This window comes from Cydia amplana, chromosome 12, assembly GCF_948474715.1.
Source record: "Cydia amplana chromosome 12, ilCydAmpl1.1, whole genome shotgun sequence".
In the NCBI taxonomy this organism is placed as follows: Eukaryota; Metazoa; Arthropoda; class Insecta; order Lepidoptera; family Tortricidae; genus Cydia; species Cydia amplana.
Window position 1 is genome coordinate 91,635 of NC_086080.1, and position 25,564 is coordinate 117,198.

General features: G+C 38.6%; 1 protein-coding gene across 1 annotated transcript in view; it reads right to left on the reverse strand.

Moving 5' to 3' along the window:
• Positions 1-5,248: 5,248 nt before the first annotated feature.
• The window catches only part of LOC134652861 (odorant receptor 46a-like), a 30,161-nt gene continuing 9,845 nt past the window's right edge, over positions 5,249-25,564 (reverse strand). Inside the window, exons 2-8 of the mRNA XM_063508060.1 lie at positions 11,548-11,761; positions 10,851-10,961; positions 10,384-10,582; positions 8,610-8,789; positions 8,256-8,360; positions 5,481-5,636; positions 5,249-5,320 (exon numbers count right to left, since the gene is read on the reverse strand). Coding sequence (XP_063364130.1) covers positions 5,261-5,320; positions 5,481-5,636; positions 8,256-8,360; positions 8,610-8,789; positions 10,384-10,582; positions 10,851-10,961; positions 11,548-11,761 — 1,025 coding nt within the window. The 3' untranslated portion in view covers positions 5,249-5,260. The remainder of the gene's footprint in view (positions 5,321-5,480; positions 5,637-8,255; positions 8,361-8,609; positions 8,790-10,383; positions 10,583-10,850; positions 10,962-11,547; positions 11,762-25,564) is intronic.

A 25,564-nucleotide genomic window follows, 5' to 3' on the forward strand; every position in this document is an offset into this window, starting at 1 on the left:
AAAAGAGAAAATGTCAACTTGAACGGTCTTACTTGCTAGTTTAAGAAATGATTATTTAAGTACGTTATCAGTTTTTGAATGAATACTAATAGTTACGTCGTAATCTTGAATGAAAAAGGTAACAGATTGCAAAAAACGCTCGCTTGTAGGACTAAGGACTCTTAAAAAGCGCTGGTGGCCTAGCGGTAAGAGCGTGCGACTTGCAATCCGGAGGTCGCGGGTTCGAACCCCGGCTCGTACCAATGAGTTTTTCGGAACTTATGTACGAAATATCATTTAATATTTACCAGTCGCTTTTCGGTGAAGGAAAACATCGTGAGGAAACCGGACTAATCCCAATACGGGCTTAGTTTACCCTCTGGGTTGGAAGGTCAGATGGCAGTCGCTTTCGTAAAAACTAGTGCCCACGCCAATTACTGGGATTAGTTGCCAAGCGGACCCCAGGCTCCCATGAGCCGTGGCAAAATGCCGGGACAGCGCGAGGAAGATGATGATGATAAGTTAGGTACTTCATAACAAAGGACAGATATTATGTTATATGCTGTATAACTTGTTTTGAAATAAAAAATAAAAAATAAAAATAAAATAAAAATTATTTTTGTATACGAGTACTGTGGATTATTTACAGTATTGCTCTTTTTAAAGTCAGGATTACATACCTATCTTTTTTTTGAATACATACATATCTACATACATATTTAATAAAAGATGATTATTTAAGTCTTGATATTTTATTTGACCATACTATACGTGACCTTTATAAGCGAAATTACTAGCATCCACAACTTCTGTTAGCGAGAGCCTCTGTAAGTGAGAAAACGTTTTATTTGAACCTGGTTAAGTGGAAAACTGGATAAATGGAAAACCTTGAAAAGCGGAACTAAACAGCCGGTCCCTTGCGATTCCACTTATCCAGTTTCCACTATACTTAATTTGTATACAGGGTGCTTCCTTTAACATGCAGGGGCAATAAATTAAACTAAAGGCTGTACTCCTCAAACTGACCAACATTTGTTCAGCAACTTTTAAAAATTATGAATCCTTTAGACTTCCTCTTTTTCATATAAAATAAATATTGCCTTCAATGTACACTGACATCAGTGTGTTTGACGTTGCTTGTCACGCTTTAAACATAACAAAATTTGCAATGAAAAATATTTTTTATGACAATTGATCATTAGAGCAATACCTACCCATTACCTAGATCAAACCAGTTAGGTCGTGATGTGTTAGGCCAAACATCGATAGAGATTTCGAGGAATATGGTAAATAACATTAAGGATATTGATAGTTATTTATGGTAGAAATGCTTAGAACATATGAGTTTTAGGCTAAACATTCATTATGGAAAGTAATTGTTATGACGTCGTCAATCTAAGCGTCCAAAGTTAAAACGGCCGTTTTTGTTTTGAGTTCATAGATTGACTAATCCAGCAACATAAAAACTAGTTTGATATATTCAAAAGGTACTTAAATACAAAATACAGTACGTAGCGGCCTCCTTTTTTCAATATCTTTCGTTAAATTTAAACTAGTGGCTCTGTGAGCTGTAGACCTCGCGAGCATAGCTTATTGGGACCGTGCACGATGACAGCGCCACACAGCGGTTTGATCAATCAACAATACAAAGATTTTAATTTATTAAAAAAAACTACGAAGTTAAGTGAAAAAAAAAATACAAAAAGTTACGTCTTACTGGGGATCGAACCCAGACTTTCTGTGTGCAAACAAAAAAAGCGATTGTTTGCAAAATGCGCCATGATAATTCTTAGCTAAGCTGACGAAATTCGGCTACTCATTCTCGAATACAAACTAAATATCTAAATACTGCCTAAACCAGCAATACAATTTTTCTGCATTTTTTGCCATTTACTATGTAAATATGTCTCAAAAAGAAAATACTCTTATGATATCGATACGACTATTTGTTTAAGCGCGAGGTATCACAACTCCTCCATCTTTGAATATTTCCAAAAACGGGATCGACAAAAAAAAAATATTTACTCATAGAATCTGGTCACAAAATTTCACAAGAATCGGTTGAGAATTGTGACGTGTAGAGGAGAACATCCGGACATACAAAAGCAAAATGCCCGAGTCAAAACGTAAACCTTCGCTACGCTTCGGTCAATAATCACGATTATTAAGATCTAAATACCGCCTAAACCAGCAATACAATTTTTCTGCATTTTTTGCCATTTACTATGTAAATATGTCTCAAAAAGAAAATACTCTTATGATATCGATACGACTATTTGTTTAAGCGCGAGGTATCACAACTCCTCCATTTTTGAATATTTCCAAAAACGGGATCGACAAAAAAAAAATATTTACTCATAGAATCTGGTCACAAAATTTCACAAGAATCGGTTGAGAATTGTGACGTGTAGAGGAGAACATCCGGACATACAAAAGCAAAATGCCCGAGTCAAAACGTAGACCTTCGCTACGCTTCGGTCAATAATCACGATTATTAAGCAGCTAGTGTGCACGGCATAAGCATGTTCGCTAACGTGTAAGTAAAGAACAGCGTCAACAGACAGACACGAGACAGGTAATTAGAATTAGGTATAAATAAATAGTAATGTCCAAACTACAGCTCTTTTTATCGGAATCACATTGAGCGCACGGCAGGCGCGGCGTGACGCGCTGCCCCGCCCACGCTGGGGACTCGTGTTGCACTCCAAGTAGACACCTATCTACTCATAGACCTCGAGCCAGGCGCAAATTTCGTCAGTAATCGCCTCCCGGGTGAAAACTCGTATACTGGTTAACGGCCATATATGATGAACCCTCGTGGACGTCAGCTACCGCTACGTTGGTGGGTTGAGGAATGGCAGCCACCGAAACACGTAAAAAAAAATATTTTCAGTCATCGCCTCCCGTTTGATACTTAGTCAGATGAAAGTTTAGGTGCTATTGTTAATAAAAAAAATCGTCAGCCGGTTGTATCGCAGTGGAATCACCGTCAGCTGGTCACATGAACATGTAAAAAAATTTTTTTTTTCAGTCATCGCCTCCCGCTTAATACTTTGTCAGATGATAGTTTAGGTGCTATTGTTCATTAAAAAAAATCGTCAGCCGGATGTATCGCGGTGGAATCACCGTCAGCTGGTCACATGAACATGTAAAAAAAATATTTTTTTCAGTCATCGCCTGCCGCTTGATACTTTGTCAGATGATAGTTTAGGTGTTATTGTTAATAAAAAAAATCGTCAGCCGGTTGTATCGTGGTGGAATCACCGTCAGCTGGTCACATGAGCATATATTAGATTTTATTTATTTATTTGCTTGATATGTTCATGTGACCAGCTGACGGTGATTCCACCGCGATACATCCGGCTGACGATTTTTTTATGAACCTAAACTATCATCTGACAAAGTATCAAGCGGGAGGCGATGACTGAAAAAAATATTTTTTTTTACATGTTCAGGTGACCAGTTGACGGTGATTCCACCGCGATACAACCGGCTGACGATGTTTTTTATTAACAATTGCACCTAAACTATCATGTGACAAAGTATCAAGCGGGAGGCGATGACTGAAAAAAATATTTTTTTTACATGTTTATATGCACAGCTGACGGTGATTCCACCGCGATACAACCGGCTGACGATTTTTTTTATTAACAATAGCACCTAAACTATCATCTGGCAAAGTATCAAACGGGAGGCGATGACTAAAAAAAAAAATTTTTTTACTTGTTCATGTGACCAGCTGACGGTGTTTCCACCGCGATACAACCAGCTGACGATTTTTTTTATTAACAATAGCACCTAAACTATCATCTGGCAAAGTATCAAACGGGAGGCGATGACTGAAAAGATTTTTTTTACGTGTTTCGGTGGCTGCCATTCCTTAACCCACCAACGGAACGGAGCGGCAGCTGACGTCCACGAGGATTCATCATACGTAGCCGTTAACCACTATAGGAGTTATCGCCTGGGAGGCGATTGGTCAGGGAAACCTGTTCGTGGCTCGCGGTCTATCAAGTCGCCGACTAATCCGCAACGATATCTTTATAGTCATTATTATATTTCATTTAGATACGAATAAATCGGATTCGAACATCATATATTATCAAGATAAGTCGTGTGAACCATACAGTTAATACACAGATTTTGCAACGTGGGTTCTATTCCATGCTTAGAGTTACGAGAATAGGTAACAACATTTTTATAGGGTTCCGTAGTCAACTAGGAACCCTAACAGTTTCGCCGTAGATATTCTCATAGAAATTGACTTTAGTGATGGGTAAGACATCAATTTAAAATGAGTTTGTATGAGTACCTCATTTTCTAAAATGAGATGTTACAATGTCTTACTTCAAATGAGGTGAGGTACTAGCATATTTTCAGCGTCAACTATTCCATTAATTCCAACAGCGACAATTTTTTTAAGATGTAGGTATGAAAGCTTGCAGCGCTTACGCTTGTTGTCTTTCGTGTTTAATTGTTAACGTATTTTCGCTGGTGACGCGAAGCGATATTGAAGTACGTCGCGTGTCGGTCTCACTCCCTCTTTGGGTATTTCTAATTCATTGTTTCATTTTGAAAGGATTTTTGAGGGGTTCATGTCACAGAGAGGCGGTGAGTGGACCTTTTGTCGTTGCAATAAGGTTTGTAGTTCGGCAGTTGACAGTGTGGATCATTACTCGTTTCTTCATTTGAGACATTTGAGTTTTGAGTGTCGGCGAGCAGGCGAGCACCTAGCGCCTCGCGCGATCCAGGGACTCTGTTGCGAGTTGTGAGGAGTGTATGAGTTTTGAGGGTCGCGAGACTCGCGAGTGAATTTGAACGGATATGAGTTTTTTGAAATTTGAAGTGTGTGAATGATTTGTGTGGCAAGAGGTGTTTGTGATGCGCGCGAGTAAATGAGTAAAATGAATAGAGGAGTGAAGTAAGACATTTTTGCGGTACGAAGTACTGCGACAAATTAACAAAATGAGTGGTACAAATGAGGTGCCTCACGAGTGAGCGACTCAACACTTATTGACTTGCACTTACTGCGTGTGCTATAAAAATCGTTGAAGAATCGTTTCTTGGTCTAATTCTACACATTATACTTCGCTTCGATAGCAAGTGATGATAATGCTAATCTAATTATAATAGGTATTCAATTAGATTAACTGCTTAAATAATCAGTAATTCTCATTAATTAGCTTCCTCAGGGACGGAAAAAGGGACCATGTAATAAAATAAATGAAATTCTAGCCTCAGGTTTATTAAGTAGTGCAGTAGGTATACCTACATTCTTTGTTTATTTTTGCTCATCTGCCTGCTGCAGCACAGTGAACAACGAGTACGAAGTCTTCACTATCTGGAACAAAATACCTATATGAGTTGTTAAACAATGATCAATCATTTCACGGTGGCCGAGATAAGTACAGTGCCGATCGATGTTGTTAAGAGTGTTGTATAGCTGATAGCGACGAGGCACGCGGATGATGGTGTTTGTGTGAGTGTTTGTTTATACTAACTGCCATAAAAGACGCAAGAGACAAGGTCGCGAACCCGCCGGCGGACAGCCGGGCCGCCTTGCGCGCGCGCACCATCACCAGCAGCAAGCCGCGCCGCAGCCGCACTCCGCACGAGCTCCACCCGCACGAGTACGCCGCAGTCGCAATGTCCATGCTCTAACAAATAGTTTCAATAGGTACACAAATATTTACATTATATTTTATTTATTTATTTTAAATTTTAGGTCTTACTTTTAATTTTGTAGGTACCTACTCGTAGTTTTAATTTTAGGTGACTTTTTACTGTACGTTTGTTATTAAAAATTACGTTTTTGGTTTTGATAAATTATCTCAGTATTTACAGTAAATAGTTCTAGCTTCAATACTGTCAAATCAAAACCTATAATAATATGTGTCTTTCCATACAGAAGGGTCCTTATGCTTCAAGTGCAATAAGGACCATTTTATCTGAAATTCCAACATAGATTTTGATGGAATGGTCCTTATGCACATTAATACATAAGGACCCTTCTCTTATAGAAATACACATAATTATGTCATTATGAACTCGTAACGTAAGATACCTGCATAATTTTTTCATCCAATAACCAACCGTATTTTTACTTATTTACCAAACAGTAGCGGGTGGTCCTACTACTGGCTTACCTAATTGAGCGTCTTTTTCTTATGGATATTGTAAAAAAGTCATAACCTATGTTTATCATTATCACGTTGCCACTTAACTAGGCCCACGGCCCACGAGGGGCCTACCACTAACATCGATTTTTCGATGTTGGCGGTAGGCCCCCTCCCAACTAGCAAAAAAGTCTCAGATTGCGCACTTTATAAGAGTAGTGAGCTTATAGCGCTCTTATTTTTGTTTTGAACATATCATCGCTCTTATATTAGTCTTAGACAAGCTAATACGCACTTTAGTAAGTTTAGTCTTATTACCTAGTCTTATATATGTATATAAGAGCATTTTATAATACCATTATAAGCCTGTCGCTCTTACAATAACATTTACTAAGTCTCATTGAACTTGAGAGTACCTGGTTTTATATCCACATTCTCTAAGTTCATTTGATCTTATATTAGACTTTCTAAATGCTGTTATAAGAATGTAAGACTAATATCAACATGGCATAATACTATTATGAGCCTCTCGCTCTTACAATAACATTTACTAAGTCTCAGTGAACTTGAGAATACCTGGTCTTATATCCACATTCTCTAAGTTCATATGATCTTATATTAGACTTTCTAAATGCTATTCTAAGAATGTAAGACTAATATCAACATGGCATAATACTATTATGAGCCTCTCGCTCTTACAATAACATTTACTAAGTCTCATTGAACTTGAGAGTACCTGGTCTTATATCCACATTCTCTAAGTTCATTTGATCTTATATTAGACTTTCTAAATGATATTATAAGAATGTAAGACTAATATCAGCATGGCATAATATTATTATGAGCCTCTTGCTCTTATAATAACATTTACGAAGTCTCATTGAACTTGAGAGTACCTGGTCTTATATCCCCATTCTCTAAGTTCATTTGATCTTATATTAGACTTTCTAAATGCTATTGTAAGAATGTAACACTAATATCAACATGGCATAATACTATTTTAAGCATCTTGCTCTTACAACACCATTTACGAAGTCTCATTGAACTTGAGAGTTCCTGGTCTTATATCCCCATTTTCTAAGTTCATTTAATTTTATATTAGATTTCTAAATGCTATTGTAAGAATGTAAGACTAATATCGGCATAGCATAAGAACACTATAAGTACGTACTTTTCTGATCTTATTCAAAGCTATAATAAGATCAACAGCAGCACTTTAGTAAGATATTGGAGTGATATAGGATCAAGACACTTATATCACAAAAGTGAAGATCAATATAAGATGGTTTGATCTTAAATCGTTTTTGGGAACACTATTGTAAGTATAAGTAAAGCAAGGAACCCTAATTTATTCAACATGGCCATATCATTTGTATTCAGAATGCTTATAAGACTCTAATAGTGCGCTTGAAAAATACAGCTACAGCAATGGCTGACTATCAATACAAAATAAAGAAATAAAATAATTATAAAAATATTCAAATACCATATTTGATAAGGCGCATGAAGTTTGAAGTGTAAAACAGGGTCTACTTTACAGTAAATAATATTTTCCCATGTGAATACTTACCATAACATAAACACACGATGATAAACAGCACGTTATTATAGTTAACATAATTCATAAACACTTACACTAATATATTTTTGTCACGTTGCAGTTAATTTCACCCGTATATTTTATACATCACAAATAGAATGTTTCAAATCTCTGTGTGAGACTGTGTGACCTTACAAACAAATCAATATAAGCCTATGTAGACTTACAAGATACTTACGTTCGACCAATATAAGCCTACATATGTAGGCTTACAAGATACTTACGTTCGACCAATATAAGCCTATATAGTTGTAGGCTTACAAGATACTTACGTAAAAGCGATATTAGCCTAAGGCAGCTTAATTTAGTTTTGAAAAAGATTACTGTGAGTGCAAACAGCATTCAATTAGACTGATATTAGAACGATATTAAAATAAATACTCTTATAAGTTGTGCCCAAATCCGGGCTTAGACGATGATATAAAATCAATATAAGAGCGAAAAATTGTAGTCTAGAGACTGTTGTTAGATCGCTTTTTGCTAGTTGGGCTGGTATCTAAACCAAATTCTGTGGTCTAATTAACCTTGTTATGTTAAAGTGACAACAGTTAGTTAGTTACCTCTTCTGAAAGCTGATTGCCTTGATAACAGTATATGAAGACTTGGAACATCATGTTCAACAGATACGTGCCCATTGACGCCAGACGGACCAAGTTCCCAGTTTGCTGTTAGAAGAAAAACTTATTTACTAAACACCTCGCACTAAATTACTGTATATTATAGATACCTACATTCTTTAGCATTATACGCACTCCCCATATATATCAAACTGCATGCATTCTGATTGTGACCAAAGATCAATACCCACAAAACTGGCCTTATACCTGATCAGTTCGACGTGCATTGTGAACTGTGAGTTACTGGGTATTTGACTTTTTTGGTCATACCTAAAGGTCAGTCTGTAACCCACGTACCGCGGTGAGCTGGAAGGCCGTCACGCAGATGATGAGCATGGACACGCCGAACTGCGCGAACACGGGTGCGGAGAAGCAGGCCTGCAGCTGCGCCGCCGCGAGGAGCGCCTCCTGGTGCCGTCGCGCTGCGACCTCCAGCCGCGACCACGCCTCTGCTTCTTGCTCCACAGTCAGAGTGCCCTGAGAGTTTAAATTTTTTGATTATGCGATTTTAATCCAGGTTACAATGTGATCCGTGACCGGTTATACACACGAACAATTAGGCAGTTGAGCAACATGGGTGTTCGGCTGCCACGAGCGTGTCCTTGCCTACGTTGAGGTAGCGAGAGATACCTTCGCGGTGGGCGTGAGGTCGTCCGTGAGGCTGGCCAGGCGCAGCGCGGCGAGGCGCAGCCGGCAGCGCGCCTGCGCGATGAGGGAGGCCACGAGCGTGTCCTTGCCTACGTTGAGGTAGCGAAAGATACCTGCGCGGTGGGCATGAGGTCGTCCGTGAGGCTGGCCAGGCGCAGCGCGGCGAGGCGCAGCCGGCAGCGCGCCTGCGCGATGAGGGAGGCCACGAGCGTGTCCTTGCCTACGTTGAGGTAGCGAGAGATACCTGCGCGGTGGGCGTGAGGTCGTCCGTGAGGCTGGCCAGGCGCAGCGCGGCGAGGCGCAGCCGGCAGCGCGCCTGCGCGATGAGGGAGGCCACGAGCGTGTCCTTGCCTACGTTGAGGTAGCGAGAGATACCTGCGCGGTGGGCGTGAGGTCGTCCGTGAGGCTGGCCAGGCGCAGCGCGGCGAGGCGCAGCCGGCAGCGCGCCTGTGCGATGAGGGAGGCCACGAGCGTGTCCTTGCCTACGTTGAGGTAGCGAGAGATACCTGCGCGGTGGGCGTGAGGTCGTCCGTGAGGCTGGCCAGGCGCAGCGCGGCGAGGCGCAGCCGGCAGCGCGCCTGCGCGATGAGGGAGGCCACGAGCGTGTCCTTGCCTACGTTGAGGTAGCGAGAGATACCTGCGCGGTGGGCGTGAGGTCGTCCGTGAGGCTGGCCAGGCGCAGCGCGGCGAGGCGCAGCCGGCAGCGCGCCTGCGCGATGAGGGAGGCCACGAGCGTGTCCTTGCCTACGTTGAGGTAGCGAGAGATACCTGCGCGGTGGGCGTGAGGTCGTCCGTGAGGCTGGCCAGCCGCAGCGCGGCGAGGCGCAGCCGGCAGCGCGCCTGCGCGAAGAGGGAGGCCACGAGCGTGTCCTTGCCTACGTTGAGGTAGCGAGAGATACCTGCGCGGTGGGCGTGAGGTCGTCCGTGAGGCTGGCCAGGCGCAGCGCGGCGAGGCGCAGCCGGCAGCGCGCCTGCGCGATGAGGGAGGCCACGAGCGTGTCCTTGCCTACGTTGAGGTAGCGAGAGATACCTGCGCGGTGGGCGTGAGGTCGTCCGTGAGGCTGGCCAGGCGCAGCGCGGCGAGGCGCAGCCGGCAGCGCGCCTGCGCGATGAGGGAGGCCACGAGCGTGTCCTTGCCTACGTTGAGGTAGCGAGAGATACCTGCGCGGTGGGCGTGAGGTCGTCCGTGAGGCTGGCCAGGCGCAGCGCGGCGAGGCGCAGCCGGCAGCGCGCCTGCGCGATGAGGGAGGCCACGAGCGTGTCCTTGCCTACGTTGAGGTAGCGAGAGATACCTGCGCGGTGGGCGTGAGGTCGTCCGTGAGGCTGGCCAGGCGCAGCGCGGCGAGGCGCAGCCGGCAGCGCGCCTGCGCGATGAGGGAGGCCACGAGCGTGTCCTTGCCTACGTTGAGGTAGCGAGAGATACCTGCGCGGTGGGCGTGAGGTCGTCCGTGAGGCTGGCCAGGCGCAGCGCGGCGAGGCGCAGCCGGCAGCGCGCCTGCGCGATGAGGGAGGCCACGAGCGTGTCCTTGCCTACGTTGAGGTAGGCGGCGGCGAACAGCGCGCCCACCTGGTGCATGTACGTCAGCTCGTACGCCGGCGACACCGACGTGTCGTACGGGTACCTGTTATATATCGATAGGCACAGAATACATAACACTATGATTATTTGATTATACCATGCCAATCAAAGGATTTCTAGAGTCAGCCGTCTAATTTTCCGGACCTAACCTAACGTTTGCGTATCGATCTATCATCTTATCCTGACAGTTAACGAAACTGGCTTTTCTTATTTCATTGACCGTAAGAATACCACCAGACGATATTTTCAGCAAAATGTGCTACTCTTTCACTTCATTACTCGCAGTTGTCGTAGTAGTTGTCTATACTAACCAGGCGCGCAACGGCAGCTGGTTGTTCTCGGCGCTGCTGGCCCACCCCGCCACCGTCACCGTCGTCAAGCACAAGTAGAGCAGTTGCTGTTGCCGCGTCTCTCTCACGCAACTAAATATATATACAATCCCATCAAAAACTTAATGTGAAATGAGAGCCAAGTTTGCGTCGTTGTTGACTTCGCCGAAAAAATGATTGAGATTTAGGTATATGGGTGCCAAGTTCTAGTTCTTGGGATGTAATTAAAGCTCTGAATTTGTCTTGGCAGGTAACTCTTGCTTTGCTTTGCTTGGTCGGTAGAAGTAAAGGATTAAAGCTCTTCCTGCCGGACTGTGTCTGACTGAGCGCCGCACAGATGCCAGAGTTCTTGCCCCATGACGCTCTTCCTGGCTATTCATTCTTCCCCACAATTACCTTAGATAGAGCAAAACCGATATACATAGAAACTATACATTATTTCTATATCAAAAAACAGCATTCACGAAAACTATCATCACTGCCATCTCATTTGACCTGATAACTGACCAGAAGTCTGCGAGCCAAGAACTCAGTTGATAAACGCGATGGATGGAATGCACTCCGATGGACACCCAGCAGTCATCCATTTATCCAAGTAATCATATTATCAATATATCATCAAAAACAGGTATCGATTTTGGTCACCTTTCAGGTACTACAAGCAACATCTCGTAATCACCTGTCAACGATCTCCTTGCCCGGTCCTGTCTCTGCCGCCAACAATTGATCCGCGCTGCTCACTAGAGGCCGCAGAGTCCCCGCGCGCGCCACCACAGCAACGATCTTGGTGGTCTGCGCCAGGTTGGTGAACAGCACGAAGGCCGTGCCCGTCATCAGCGCCACGTCGCCCCAGATCAGGAACAAGTCCACCACCTGGATGATCAGGTATGTCCCTGCGACATTATAGCATTTGAGGGTTTGCTGAAAAATTCGTCTACAGACCTACACAGACCAGTATCGTAGCGTAGTAGGAGCAGGGGGGGGGGGGGCGGTGCAAAGTTAGCGTAGTCAGGGTGTATAAGGTTATAATATGCTTACAAAGTGTTAAGGATAATGGAAACATATTTCTACTTGAGACATATCTCTTAATACCGGTCCCGACTGTCTGCTAAATATATGTAGTCCCTGGTGCACACGACAAAAAAGTGCGATTTGCGGCAAATAATGATGATGGAATCTCCTTTTGCACAGAGTTGCTCCTTTTGACTCACAGATTGATTTAGGAAGGGGAGCCAGTCGAATTTGTGATGCAAAATTTTGACTTCAGGGGGGGTGCCACCCGAAATTTGTAAAAATAAAATTTTGCTATTTGGTCAAGTTTGGTATCATTTTCGTGTAACTCAAGGATGCTAAATTTATGTCTGATATTTAATTTATATGGTTTTATAAAAATAATTAAAGAAAAAAATAAAATAAAAAATAGCAATTTAATTTTTTTCCGAATAAATGCCAGAATTTTTCTTATTTTAATATACAATACACAAAAAATAAAAATTTCATGAAACAGCCCTACTATTTCTCGTTATAAAAAGTATACACATGGCATATTTATTTCTAAAAAATGTGAAGAAAAAAAAATGTAGACCTACTTTCGACCACAAGCTCACCGAATAGTATACATGTATGTTACAGCTATTAGTATTACGGCGTTTGATGATGATGAGTTACCTTTTAGCATAATGAGTCCTTAGAACCGTTTAGATCATTTTAGGAAGGAGAACCACCTTGATTTTTGGTGCGGTATGGATGAAAAGGTGGGCTGTGATTTGTCCTATAAAATCATAGAGTTATGAAAGCACCTGTTTAGGTTTCTGCATTAAGGTTGGTGTCATTATCGAGAAAATTAAAAGAAAAAAAGGGAAATGGAGTAATAATTACATTATTTCGTATTTTAAAGATTTTACTACCTATACTACTACCTATATACAGGGTGGTCCATTTAGATCGGTCAGTATGGGAAACTATAAGACATACGACGATCTCTTCTTAGGAACCATGTCATCGATTTTAGTAACAAGAAAAACTGCATTAATACATTTAAAAATTTTTTATGTAAAATGTATTGAAAAAAATGGTGGTCATTTCAAAAACATACTAAAATAAATTAAAGGATATGAATACAATGCATTTTATTCATTTCAGACATCATGTTTCATAGTAACATTTACTGCTTAAGACCTACACAATCGATATCTAAATAGAAATAATTTTAGATTTTTTTTTTTCAAAACGTCCGGGTTCGATTCCCGAGCTGAGTACACATTTTTTTTAATGTATGAATGCAGTTTTTCTTGTTACTAAAATCGATGACATGGTTCCTAAGAAGAGATCGTCGTATGTCTTATAGTTTCAGATTTTCCCATACTGACCGATCTAAATGGGCCACCCTGTGTTTGTTAACACTCTGTAACATTGCTTATGCTCGGTGCACAGCCTAATCCGATTTAAGGGACGTAGCTATACGGAGGAAAATAATGTAAATATTAGTCAATATTTACATTATTTTATATTTTGAAGATTTAATCATCTAAATGATTTCTTCCTCTTGTTATTTAGAAGGTGGTGCCGAACTTGTTCATTCACTACAATGATCTTATGCGTGTTATTGAAAGAGTTGAGTTGAGTTGCCTGTCAATATTCAAAAGTTATGGAAGAACTTACTTTGGCTCAAGGTAGGCCGAGCAATGGTTCGGCCTAGGGCTTCCAATACCGGGATCCCGGTATTTCGGGATCCCGGGATCCCGTCTTTTTAAACGCATTTTTTAATACCGGTATTTTTAAAGGCAATACCGGGATCCCGGTTATAGGTATAGGTAGGGTCGGCAAAGTAAAAATACGTGTTGACTGTTCAACGTTCTGTATTCAAGTGAAGCAATAGTAATCATATTGAACGAATGACAGATTGAGTGAGTGAATGCATTTATACAATGAATGAATGAATGGAAGGTAGACTTGGATTTTTGTAATATACCAACAGTCCCCCTCAAAAATTCAAGTATTTTATACATTTAATATACACTCTAATCAAACTATTTTTAATCAAAATTAAGAGTATTGTTATACAAGCTTAACATTGCATTTTAATCATTTTACATTGTTAGTTTATACAATCATTTTACATTTATATTATGCAATTATAATAGAATCAAATTAAATTCAATTTTACTCTTAATTCATGAAACTTTGTCATTGGAATCGCCTTCGTGAATATATCTGCTAGTTGGTTTCCTGTGGAAATATGTTCTAGCATTATTACATTGTTGTTTATTTGTTCACGGGTAAAATGATATTTTATATCAATATGCTTTGACTTTTTGTGATTTGTGGGATTATTAGCAATGCTAATGCAACTATTGTTGTCTTCATAAATAAGTATAGGCTTAGTTACTTTTATGTGTACACTAATAAGTAACGATTTTATCCATATAGCCTCTTTTACAGCTTCAAATAGACCCATATATTCGGCTTCTGTTGAGGAAACGGCTACTGTATTTTGTTTACGTGTGCACCACGAAATTGTACAATTATCGAACATTTGAAATAAATATCCTGTTGTACTTTTTCTATCAGTTTCATCGCCTCCCCAATCAGAGTCCGCATAACCAGTCATTAGCTGTTTATAATCACATTTATGATAAGTCAATTTAAGGTTTAAAGTTCCTTTTACATATCTTAAAAGATGCTTTAAACATTTCCATAACTCCTCATTGCCTTTACTTTGAAATCTACTTAGAATATTAACCGCCGCGCACAGATCAGGACGCGTACAAAGCATTGCGTACATTAGGCAACCTATGACTTGTCTACTGGGTGCATTGTATTGTACATCACTATTCAATGCGTCATAGTTTAACTTATTTGGGAAAGGTGATTTTGAGGGATTGCAATCACTCATGGAAAATTTGTTTAAAACATTTTGTAGATAAAGTCCGTCAACCAAATCTTGTCAGTAGTAAAAGGCGGCAAATTTGAAAAATCGCGGGTTAGCAACACTGTGTTCGAATAATTCCAAAATGCGTGTCATCTGTGTTTTATCTGTGGAATGTGGATCGTGAATGACAGCCGTCACCTTATTTGTTTTCATTCTGAATCGTTTCTGTTTCAAGAGATATTTCTGCTGTCACCATTAAATACCAATACATTAAATAAGAATAAGCAAAGCTAAGGGGCCTACAATGTACAATCATGCTCGTTGATGGTAAACATGACTAAAAATTGAGGTTATGACAAGTACATACTGGAAGAACTCTTTCGAACTTTTAAGATTATGTTCAGTTTTTTTGTTTTAGGGTTAAAAGGCATAAATAAAATTAAAACGTATGCCTAAATCTATCCAACAAGACCATAAATTGTGTCCTGGAAACCGTCCATAGGCCCACATGTCTAATATTTTCAGCAATCAGTTGTGACTATTTACAAAGATGCAATAGAATACTACAGAGTATTATGCTTGGTTGGCAGCAAGTAAACAACACGAGTATTGCGTAAAGACTGGCCTTTATTCAGACAAGCGTTACCTATTTATACTTACATTATTAGAGACATGCACGAAATATAACTCCTCACACCTCCCCTTTTAAAGGAAAAAAAAATGTATAACATATAACATTTTTTTTTTTAATATACTAGTGATTATACAAGATTTGTTTACTTTTACACTTTTACATAACAAATATATATAATATATATTTTTTTTAGCTAATTCAATATATCTATATGTATATATTATTCATAGTAGGGCTTAGTTCTATTCTTATGTACTAACATTGATTTTCCATCAATTTCGACTTCCACATTAGGAGACAAGTCGCGTAAAACTCGGTATGGTCCCAAGTAAACATTTGCTAATTTATTGCCAACTTCATTTTTAATCAAAACCTTGTCGTTTGGCTTGTATAAAATACAATTTGTTTTTGAATCATACCTGATTTTTCTTGATTGTTTAGATTTTATTAAATTCTCACGTGCTTCTTTTTGACTTAATTGGATTCGGTATTTTAATTCTTTTGGGTAGCTTTCATGATTATATAAGGGTTGTACTATATTTCCCAACAAATTACTAGGTAAATTACACTTCCTGCCATACACAAGTTCAAACGGGGTATATTTGGTTTCGGTATGCACCGATGTATTAAACGAAAAACTCCAAAATGGCAGCCAAGTGCTCCAAGTTTCAGGGTGAGTATCAGTTTGGATACGTAAGAATGCAGCTAAATGTTTATGCGTGTTCTCGAGAGCGCCTATACTTTGATGGTGATACGCTGTGGAGTTTAATTGTTTTATATTTAGTAGTGTACTTACCTCTTTAAAGATGGATGACACAAACTCCGTACCCCGATCGGAAGCTATCTGCCTGGGAACGCCGTATCTAAGTATAAAATTGTTTACCAATGACATAGCTACGTCTTTACTTCTTTTAGAAAACAATGGATAAGCTTCTACAAATTTTGTTAGTTCGCACTGTAATGTGAGTATGTATGAATAACCATCATCATCGGTCTCTAAAGGGCCAACTAAATCTAAAAAAATTTTTTCGAAGGCATATGTTGCAGTTGTCGTGATTACCATTGGTTCTTTAATGGGGGTAGCATATTTATTTTTTTGGCACTTGTCACAGCGTTTTACAAAACTTCTAATGTCATTTTCCATTCCCGGCCAGAAGTAATATTTTTTTAAATTATTATACATTCGTCTCATGCCCGCGTGACCACTAGTGGGCAAAAGGTGAAAGTCATTTAAAATTATCTTACGTTGTTCGCTGTCAGAAACTCTTATTATATCTTTTAAAATGCCAATTTTCACTTTTATTTGACATTCTGGTTTCTTTATTTCATTCATTAATTTTTGTATAAATATTTCCATCATTTTATTTTTTACGATGTATATCATGTTTATATTAATTTTACAACAAAACAAGTCCAGCTCTTTCACAAACTCGCCTGGCGAAATTTGTGATGAAGAGTCCAGAAATTTAATAAAGATAATGTTTTTATTGCAATCATATAAAAATATTTTATTTTCGTAGTCATTTTTTAACATGACTTTTTTTTTTCGCGTATCTAATTCCATCCTACTAATAAACCGTAACTCTACTGAACCCGGTAATTTATTATGGGTTTCTATACATTTCGGTGATCCTTGAAAATCATCCTTGATTGTCATATCCTGTTTAGTTATTGTATTTTCTATTTTCTTCGATTGCGCTCTGGTCGTAACGCATACGTGTTCACTTAGTGTCTTTAAGTCTTTACAAGTAATATAAGCACGCGACAATGCGTCAGCGGGCGCATTATCGGATCCTCTTACATATTCAATGACAAAGTCGTATTCTTCAAGCGCTAATCTGAACTTTAATAGGCGACTTGATGGATCCCGCATTCCAAATAAATAAACAAGTGGCTTGTGATCTGTCCTAATAATAAAACTAGTTCCGTACAAATAAGGCCTGAAATGTCGGACGGCCCAAAAAATTCCTAAGAGTTCCTTTTCTATAGTGGGATAATTTTTTTCTGATTTATTTAATGTTCTGCTAGCATAAGCGACGGGCCTATTATTTTCGTTACTCAAAATTGCTCCCAAAGCATAGCCAGATGCATCTGTCTGTAAAATAAACTTATTATCCGGTGAAAAATCCGGGTATTGAAGTACCGGAGGAGATGCAATTTTTTGTTTTAAGGTATCGAATGACACTTGACATCTTTCGTCCCATACAAAGGGGACGTTTTTCCTTGATAAATAATTTAAGGGTATTGCGATTTCAGCAAATCGCTTAATAAATTTCCTATAATAATTTGCAAATGCCACAAATCTTTTGACTTCGTCACTATTAGTAGGAACAGGAAATTTTTGTATCGCAGCTATCTTATCCGGATCGGGCAATACTCCGTCACTTGACACTACGTGACCTAAATACAAAAGTTCTTTTTTCAAAAAATCACATTTGTTTGGATTTAATTTTAAGTTGACTTTACGCAACCTACTAAATACATCCATTAGATTCTTGTTGTGATCATCTAAATTTTTACCAAAAACTATGAGGTCGTCTAAGTAGATTAAACATTTATCGTATGTCAGACCAGACATAGCGATATTCATCATCCTGGAAAAGGAATTTGGAGAGCTGCGTACCCCCATAGGCATACGGGTCATCATATACTGGCCAGAGTCAAAGGCTGTATATTGTCTACTATCTTTGTCGAGGTCACATTGATAATAACCATTTGCTAAATCTAAGTGACTAAAATATACACATCCTGAAAGAGAATCTAAAATTTCCGTTATATTAGGTAGTGGAAATTTGTCATCCTGTATACAATTGTTTAACTTTCGATAGTCTATTACTATACGCCATTTTTTCTCTTGTGATCCGTGACTTTTTTTTGGAACTAACAAAAGGGGACTAGACCACTCGCTCGAGCATTTTTCTATAATTCCTTGTTTCAACATATTATTTAATTCATCCTTTATTATGGTTTTCTGAGCATGTGGTAACCTATATGGCTTAGTGTATACCGGGACAGTATTAGGTTTCAACGATATAGTATGCTTATAAATATTAGTGGTACTTAATTTATCACCAGGTAGGAAAAATACATCAGGGAATTTAGCACACAAGTTTTCAATGGATATTTGTTCTTCAAGGTTTAGTTTTTGTAAATTGAGGTGTTGGAATAACGTTTTGAGTCGGTCAACATTTACTTTATCGCAATTGTTGAAGGAGCAAATATTATAATCACTAGCCTTTTGAACGGATACGCTAATATTGCATAATTGTATTTCATGTTCCGTTGTATTCAATATTCTAAGTGGAATTTTATTAAAAGTAGGTGAAACTAAAGACCCCGCTAAAAAAATACCATCCTGTATCTCGTTCGAACATATGACACAATCTTCAAGTATATCCGTACTTACATAATACACAGATTCTGACCTAGGTGGGAGCGTGAAATATTTTTGGTTGTCGTCAAGGGGCATGGTGACTTTCGTTTTATTATCTGTAGTCAAAGTTAAAGTATCATATTCTAAATCAATTTTGGCATGATGTTTTTTAAGAAAGTCGCGACCTATTATGCCGTCATTACTACATGGCAAGTTATCAAAAATGTAAAACTTATGTTCAAACACGTGCCCCTGATAGTGTAACTGTAGGTAAATAAATCCAATCGCACATTGTGTTCCTCCAATTCCATTAATAACTAATTCTTTTTTGCATATAGGAATATTCAATTTCAAAGCGCTGCGCAATTTTAACGCGCATATCGTAGCTCCCGTGTCAGCTAAAAAGGAATATGTAGTACATGTATTATTGTTTCCTATATTGAAACTTACGTAACTTGAATTTCCGCTTAAAAATATGTACTCTTTAGTCTCGAAAAAACTGGATCGGATTTACTTTATTTTCGACCGATTGATTTAGAATATTAATCTCATCATTACAGTGCTCATTATTTTTGTCAGTTTCATGTAAAACATGCATTCTTTCACGTTCATATCCATTATTTCTAGAAGAAAAGTACCTACCTTGATTTCCCCGGTAATTCGGCAAGTAGGCACCTCTGCTTGGACTACCAGCCCCGGTGTAGGGTCGCGCTGTGCGACCCGGAGCTTGACTTTGCGTCAGCGGTGGCCGCGAGCCACGGTATTGGTTGGGTGACCCTCTGTAGTTTTGGTGACCTCGACCACGTACATATTCTCTGCTGAAATGATTATAATGATGATTAAATGCCAGCATGTCACCCGAAGTCGTTGTTATTGCCGTCTCTTCGTCTTTTGCTCCTTGTACAGCGTCCTTCAGCGATTGGTAATCGCGTGCTGCAATAATGGTGCTAATTCGCCGATTTCGCAGACCGTCCGCGAATTTTTTGATGACTTGTTTTTCATTAATTTTTTTTAATACATTAAATGTAGTAGAATCGCCTTCTGACTGCGCTATCGTCAAATTAACAAACAGCTCAGATAACTGCTTACCGTAATCGTCGATTGAACTCTCTCCTTGTTTTAACACCTGTATTTGATTTTGGATGGCAAAAGCTGATTTTTTAGTCAGTAAGTGAGTCTTCATGTCTGTAATCATACTTTGTACTGAACTATAAGTGTCACTTAATTTAAGTTTTGCTAGTTTTGTAATTCGGTTTTTAAGAACGAAATTAATTAACTGTGGTTTGGAATCTGACTTAAGCACAGAGTCGTAATATTCAATGGAATTAATAAGCTGCTCTATTACAGCCTCATCCTCTGTCATAATTGGTATTAAAGACAACGCGATTTTTAAGTTGAAATCTTCCATTGTGGAGGTTTTGTTAGAACTTGTGTATGATTTATTGCAAAAATCTTCAATCCACTTATATAGTCCTTGAATTTTATCACACTCTGTTTGAATGTCGACTAAACATTGACCCTCTAACTTATTATTTTCTATTTGGTCACGTATCTCCCTAATAATAGCACGAAACTTCCCATGAATTACACTTGCTTCGTTTAACTTAACTTTCAATAGCTCTGGTTTCCTTCTATCGTAACTAAGTTTTGATAAGTTTTCTTTTATGTTCTTTAAATCTGAATAGATATGAACTAATTCACTTGTCATGACAGACTAAATTATATTATTGCTATATATTTGTATGTTTTGCATTTAATGTTACTTAGTAGAATATTTAAAAAAAACTTACGTAAATTTCCCTTATTGTACCTACATGAATACACTGATATTAAGTACCTATGTTAAGTATAATGTCTCAGTGTCCATCAGCTAGCTGGAGCGGTGGCGGGAGAAGAGAACGTGGATAGATATATAAAAAAACACGCTATGCACTGGTATCACTTCACTAATCACATTACGCGTAGACACGAATTAGTCCTTGCTAGTACCGGCACGAGCAGCAGAGCATCCACGGCAGTGGGTATCCTCAAGTTCACGGCGATCGTTACGAAGAGATCTGCGAAGGTTGTATTGCACAATCCAGTCAGCAGCCCATGATTCGTGGCATCTTTTGTACAGCCTGTAGATAATGTATAAACCTCCAATAAACATTAAGGTGCACATCACAATCATCAAAATGCTAATCAACGAGAGGTGATTCTTCATTTCAGTCGTCGCATCATTATTGCCTTTCCCGGCAGAATTTTGGGTGATAAACACGGCATCTTTTTCCACTCTGGAGTTGCACATATTAATTTTTAATTGTATATTTATTCTGGCACACGTCGAATAAGAAATAAAAGGTATTAAATTGTATCCACTTTGTTCATATAAAGTGCGCGGTTGCACTTCCGACTTCAGAACCCGACACCGCACGTGGCAGGATCGCCATGTGGAGCGGGAAGTAGGGCAGCAAGTAAACAACACGAGTATTGCGTAAAGACTGGCCTTTATTCAGACAAGCGTTACCTATTTATACTTACATTATTAGAGACATGCACGAAATATAACTCCTCACACCGGTAACATTGGTAATTTCATTATATTTTTTCAATTAATGACCTGAATTATAGTGTAAGCTAAAGTGACCCTTATCTTATTTACCTTTAAATTAAATAAACACCCAAATATCAGTTGTTTTATTTTTAATATGTAATCCTATTGTACAATATATACCAATCAAAAAAATTACACAGGTATGTCATATTCATCCAGAAGAGTACACTAATTTACATTAACAAGTGGCATATTATATTGTAAATAACAAATATATGCACTATCTAATTATCTGCATTTTGATATGATTTTATTTTAGTAAACTTAGAAGACATAGATAGGGAACAAAGAGAATATAAGCACTACGATAGTTCAAATTTGTTCATCATTTTGATTAACATTGTTTTAACATCGCTTTTAAATTGTCCGTCCATGTTTCAAATTTTTTCAATAAACCGCGAGTGACAATTTGAATTGACGTACGCAGGGCGCGCTCAGCGGAAAAAAAAAATCTTTTGGTTCGATGTACATTGCTGCTTTTCTTAGCGCAATACTGCTCTTTGAGTGTTGCCCTACTTTAGTTTGCTTTACATTGCTACTGACAAGATTTGGTTGACGGACTATATGTTGATTGGTCCAAAGTTATTTTATCTTTGGTTCTTTCAATTCGTATGCCAAGGAACAATTTAATATCATTTAAATCGGTCATCTGAAACTGTTTCATTAAACAGTTCTTAAGTTGTTGCATTGTTTGTACACTTTTAGTTACTATTAATAAATCATCAACATATAAAACTATATACACATTCAAATCAATCGAATTTTTATTCAATATGTACAAACATGGGTCAACTTTCGAGCTTTCGAAACCCATGCCCTTAATCGCCTGATCGAAACGTTCGTACCAGCATCGTGAAGACTGTTTTAAGCCATAGAGTGTTTTATTTAATTTACACACTTGATTAGACTTAGAAGAAATACCTTCTGGCACCTGCATATAAATGTCCTCCTTTAAAACGCCATTCAAAAATGTAGTCTTCACGTCCATATGATGGACAAGTAAATCATTTTGATTCGCGAATGCTAAAATCATTCTAAACGTAGTAATCCGCGCAACTGGGGCAAACGTTTCGTCATAATCTTCTAAATACTGTTGACTAAAACTTCGCGCTACTAATCGGGCCTTATACCGTATCGGTTCACCTAACTCGTTATTTTTAATAGTAAAAACCCATTTGCTACTTACAATATTTACACCGCTAGGTTTATCCACAAGACACCAAGTTTGATTGCTACGTAATGAATCAATTTCACTTTTTATTGCACTTAACCACTCATTAGTATCTGGCCGATTGAAAATATCATTGAATTGCACCGGTAATGGCAACTGTTGTTTAGAACATAGCGACAAAACTGCTAAATCTGGGTCATTCATTAATTCGTAATTTTTAGGGGGTAGATTACGAATTCTATCGCTACGTCGTAAACAACCGGGTTCGGTGTCAAGTGACTTGTTGCTAACGTCACGTTGTAAAGACTGTTCATTGTTGTCATTTAGTGACTTGTTATTTATGTCACTTTGTGTATTGCCTGTCAACTCCACCGAATCATTTGGCTTGTTGATTTTGGCGGGAATTTCATTATTGCTGCATATTGGCTTGATCAACTCCACCGACTCATTGTTCGGCTTGCTGATTTTATTAGGAATGTCATCACTGCATATTGACCTAGATTCACCAAAATTTGACTCGTCAAACAATACATCTCTGGCAATTAAAAACTGATTATTTTCAGTGTTAAATAATTTATAACCATTAGGCACATAACCAATTAAAATTGATTTAAATGATTTTTCGTCAAATTTGGTCTTTCTAGTTTTATTATGAACATATGCAGTGGAACCGAATACCCTCAAGTGACTTATTTTCGGTTTTATACCATGCCACATTTCGTACGGGGTTTTGCCAATTAGCGCTTTAGTGGGTAGCCTGTTTATTAAATAGGTTGATGTCAACACGGCTTCACCCCAAAACTGTTTACCTAATTTCGCACTTGTAACCATGGTTCTAGCCATTTCGGTTAACGTACGATTCATGCGTTCAGATACTGCATTTTGGACAGGTGTGTAAGGCACAGTTAAATGATACGTTATTCCCTTATTTACACAATAATCTTTGAACTCGTTTGACAGATACTCTCGGCCATTATCGCAATATAAATTAACTACCTTACAATTAAATAGATTTTCGCTTTTAGCAACATAATCTTGAAAACATTTTAAGACTTCAGATTTCGAATGCAATAAGTAGGTAACTGTGTAATGAGTATAATCATCGATAAAATTAACAAAATAATTTTTATCATCAACTGTAGTGGGAGTTATAGGGCCACATACATCACTGTGAACTATAAATAAGGGCCTGTTGTTTGTGCGTTCTGGTTTTGACTTTGCAAAAGGCAGTCGAGATTGTTTACCTAGAATGCATGGCTCACACAACTCATCGGTAGGTGGAATTATTTTATCAATTACAGAATAATCATCAATCATATTTTTAAGACTAATGAACTTCTGTTTATGTATATGACCAAGCCTTTTATGCCATAAATTGTATAAATTTGAATTTCTGTTTACATTTACACTCAACGCCTTTTGCAAATTAATAGCAAGTGTTATCTTAGACAGGTTATTGCAAGTTATGCCAGACATAATGCACTTATTATTTTGATAAATACGTACGCCTTCCTTATTAAAAACAATTTCCATACCTGCTTTTTGCATTCGACTTACTGACAGTAAATTATCGGCAACCTCCGGTGAATATAAAACCTCTTCGAGGGAACCTTGTATTCCCATGTCGGTGGTGACATCAATGCGACCTCGTCCTATTGACTGTATGAATGCTCCAGTTTTAGCTATATTTATTTTCAGGGGCGAGGTAAATTGAGTATATGATGAGAAAAGGTCCTGTGTGTTTACGACGTGGTCCGTGGCTCCAGAATCTAAAAGAAAAATAATTTTATTACTGTTATGATTAGGTTTTGGTAACTTACATTGCGAGAACATAAAAGCGAAACTGTCCTCATTGTTTTGTTCCGGTACAGCAGCGTGGGCGATGTTTTGCTGCGGCTGCTGCGCGCTGCTGCCGCCGCCGCCGCCATTGCTGTTTCCTTGCGATTTCTTGAAGTAACGGCAATCTTGTTTGAAGTGATTACGTCGTCCACAAAAATCACAATACATTTTAGATAAATGATGCGATGAATTTCTAGGTTGTTGATTTGTCTTGAACTGATGATAGTGTTAGCTAATGGTGGGTAGACAATGTAAACATTGAATCTCATGATGACAGTGGAGGGTATAATTGAAAATCATTTGAGTTTAGTGATTAACTGCTTTTAATATTCATAGATCATGAGTATACAAGTTTAGTTTAATAAGTACTTTATGCTATTTAAAATGTAAGACTTAATTTGTATAAATAACTTAAAAATATTTACAATAAAGTTAACATGCAAAGATTATAAATAATGTCAAATATAGATCAATATAAAAATGTTTTATCTGGTTGGCAACATTGGTTGTCTTTGTTCGATTCAAATCTGTTCATTACTTACTGGTCGCTGATAAAAATAGCTTCTAAGTGTTCCTGAATAAATTATCAAGTACTTCGAATATAAATCGTGGTAATTATTGACGATTCCTGAGGTTCCCGTAGTACGGTTATCTCTCAATTCAGAAGTGCCGATACAGGAAAAGCAACCTACGTCGCCTGGAACGGCTGGAACTGAGGTATTTGATCCCAAGTGAAGGTCAGTGATTTGAATTTTATATAATTGGTGATTTGTGCTTATTTTATGATTTGATCATTGTTGGTGTCGCGAATAGTGAAGTGATAAACGTGAAATACTTAAACTTTAGCCGGCGATTAACTGTTTACTTTTGAATATTCATAATGAAACGATTACGTAATTAAATCGTTGCACAGAGACATTTATGTGGGTCTACTTAGTTACGTACGTTTATACAAAGATGCGTTGGTTGAAGTAACGATACGTGAGAACAATAGTAGTTAATTAGTGACAAAACAAGTTTGGTTAATTATTTTGGTACAAAATAATAGGTTTTAATATAGCCGCGTATGCAATTAGATAATTTATGAAATGTATCGTGTATTTCCTAATAAGTTTAGTAATTACTAGTTGATTACTTGTCGTGAGTTGAAATACAAACAGAATTATTAGCCATGGGATCAGATAGGGCTTCTAGATCACGTAAGCGTCGCTC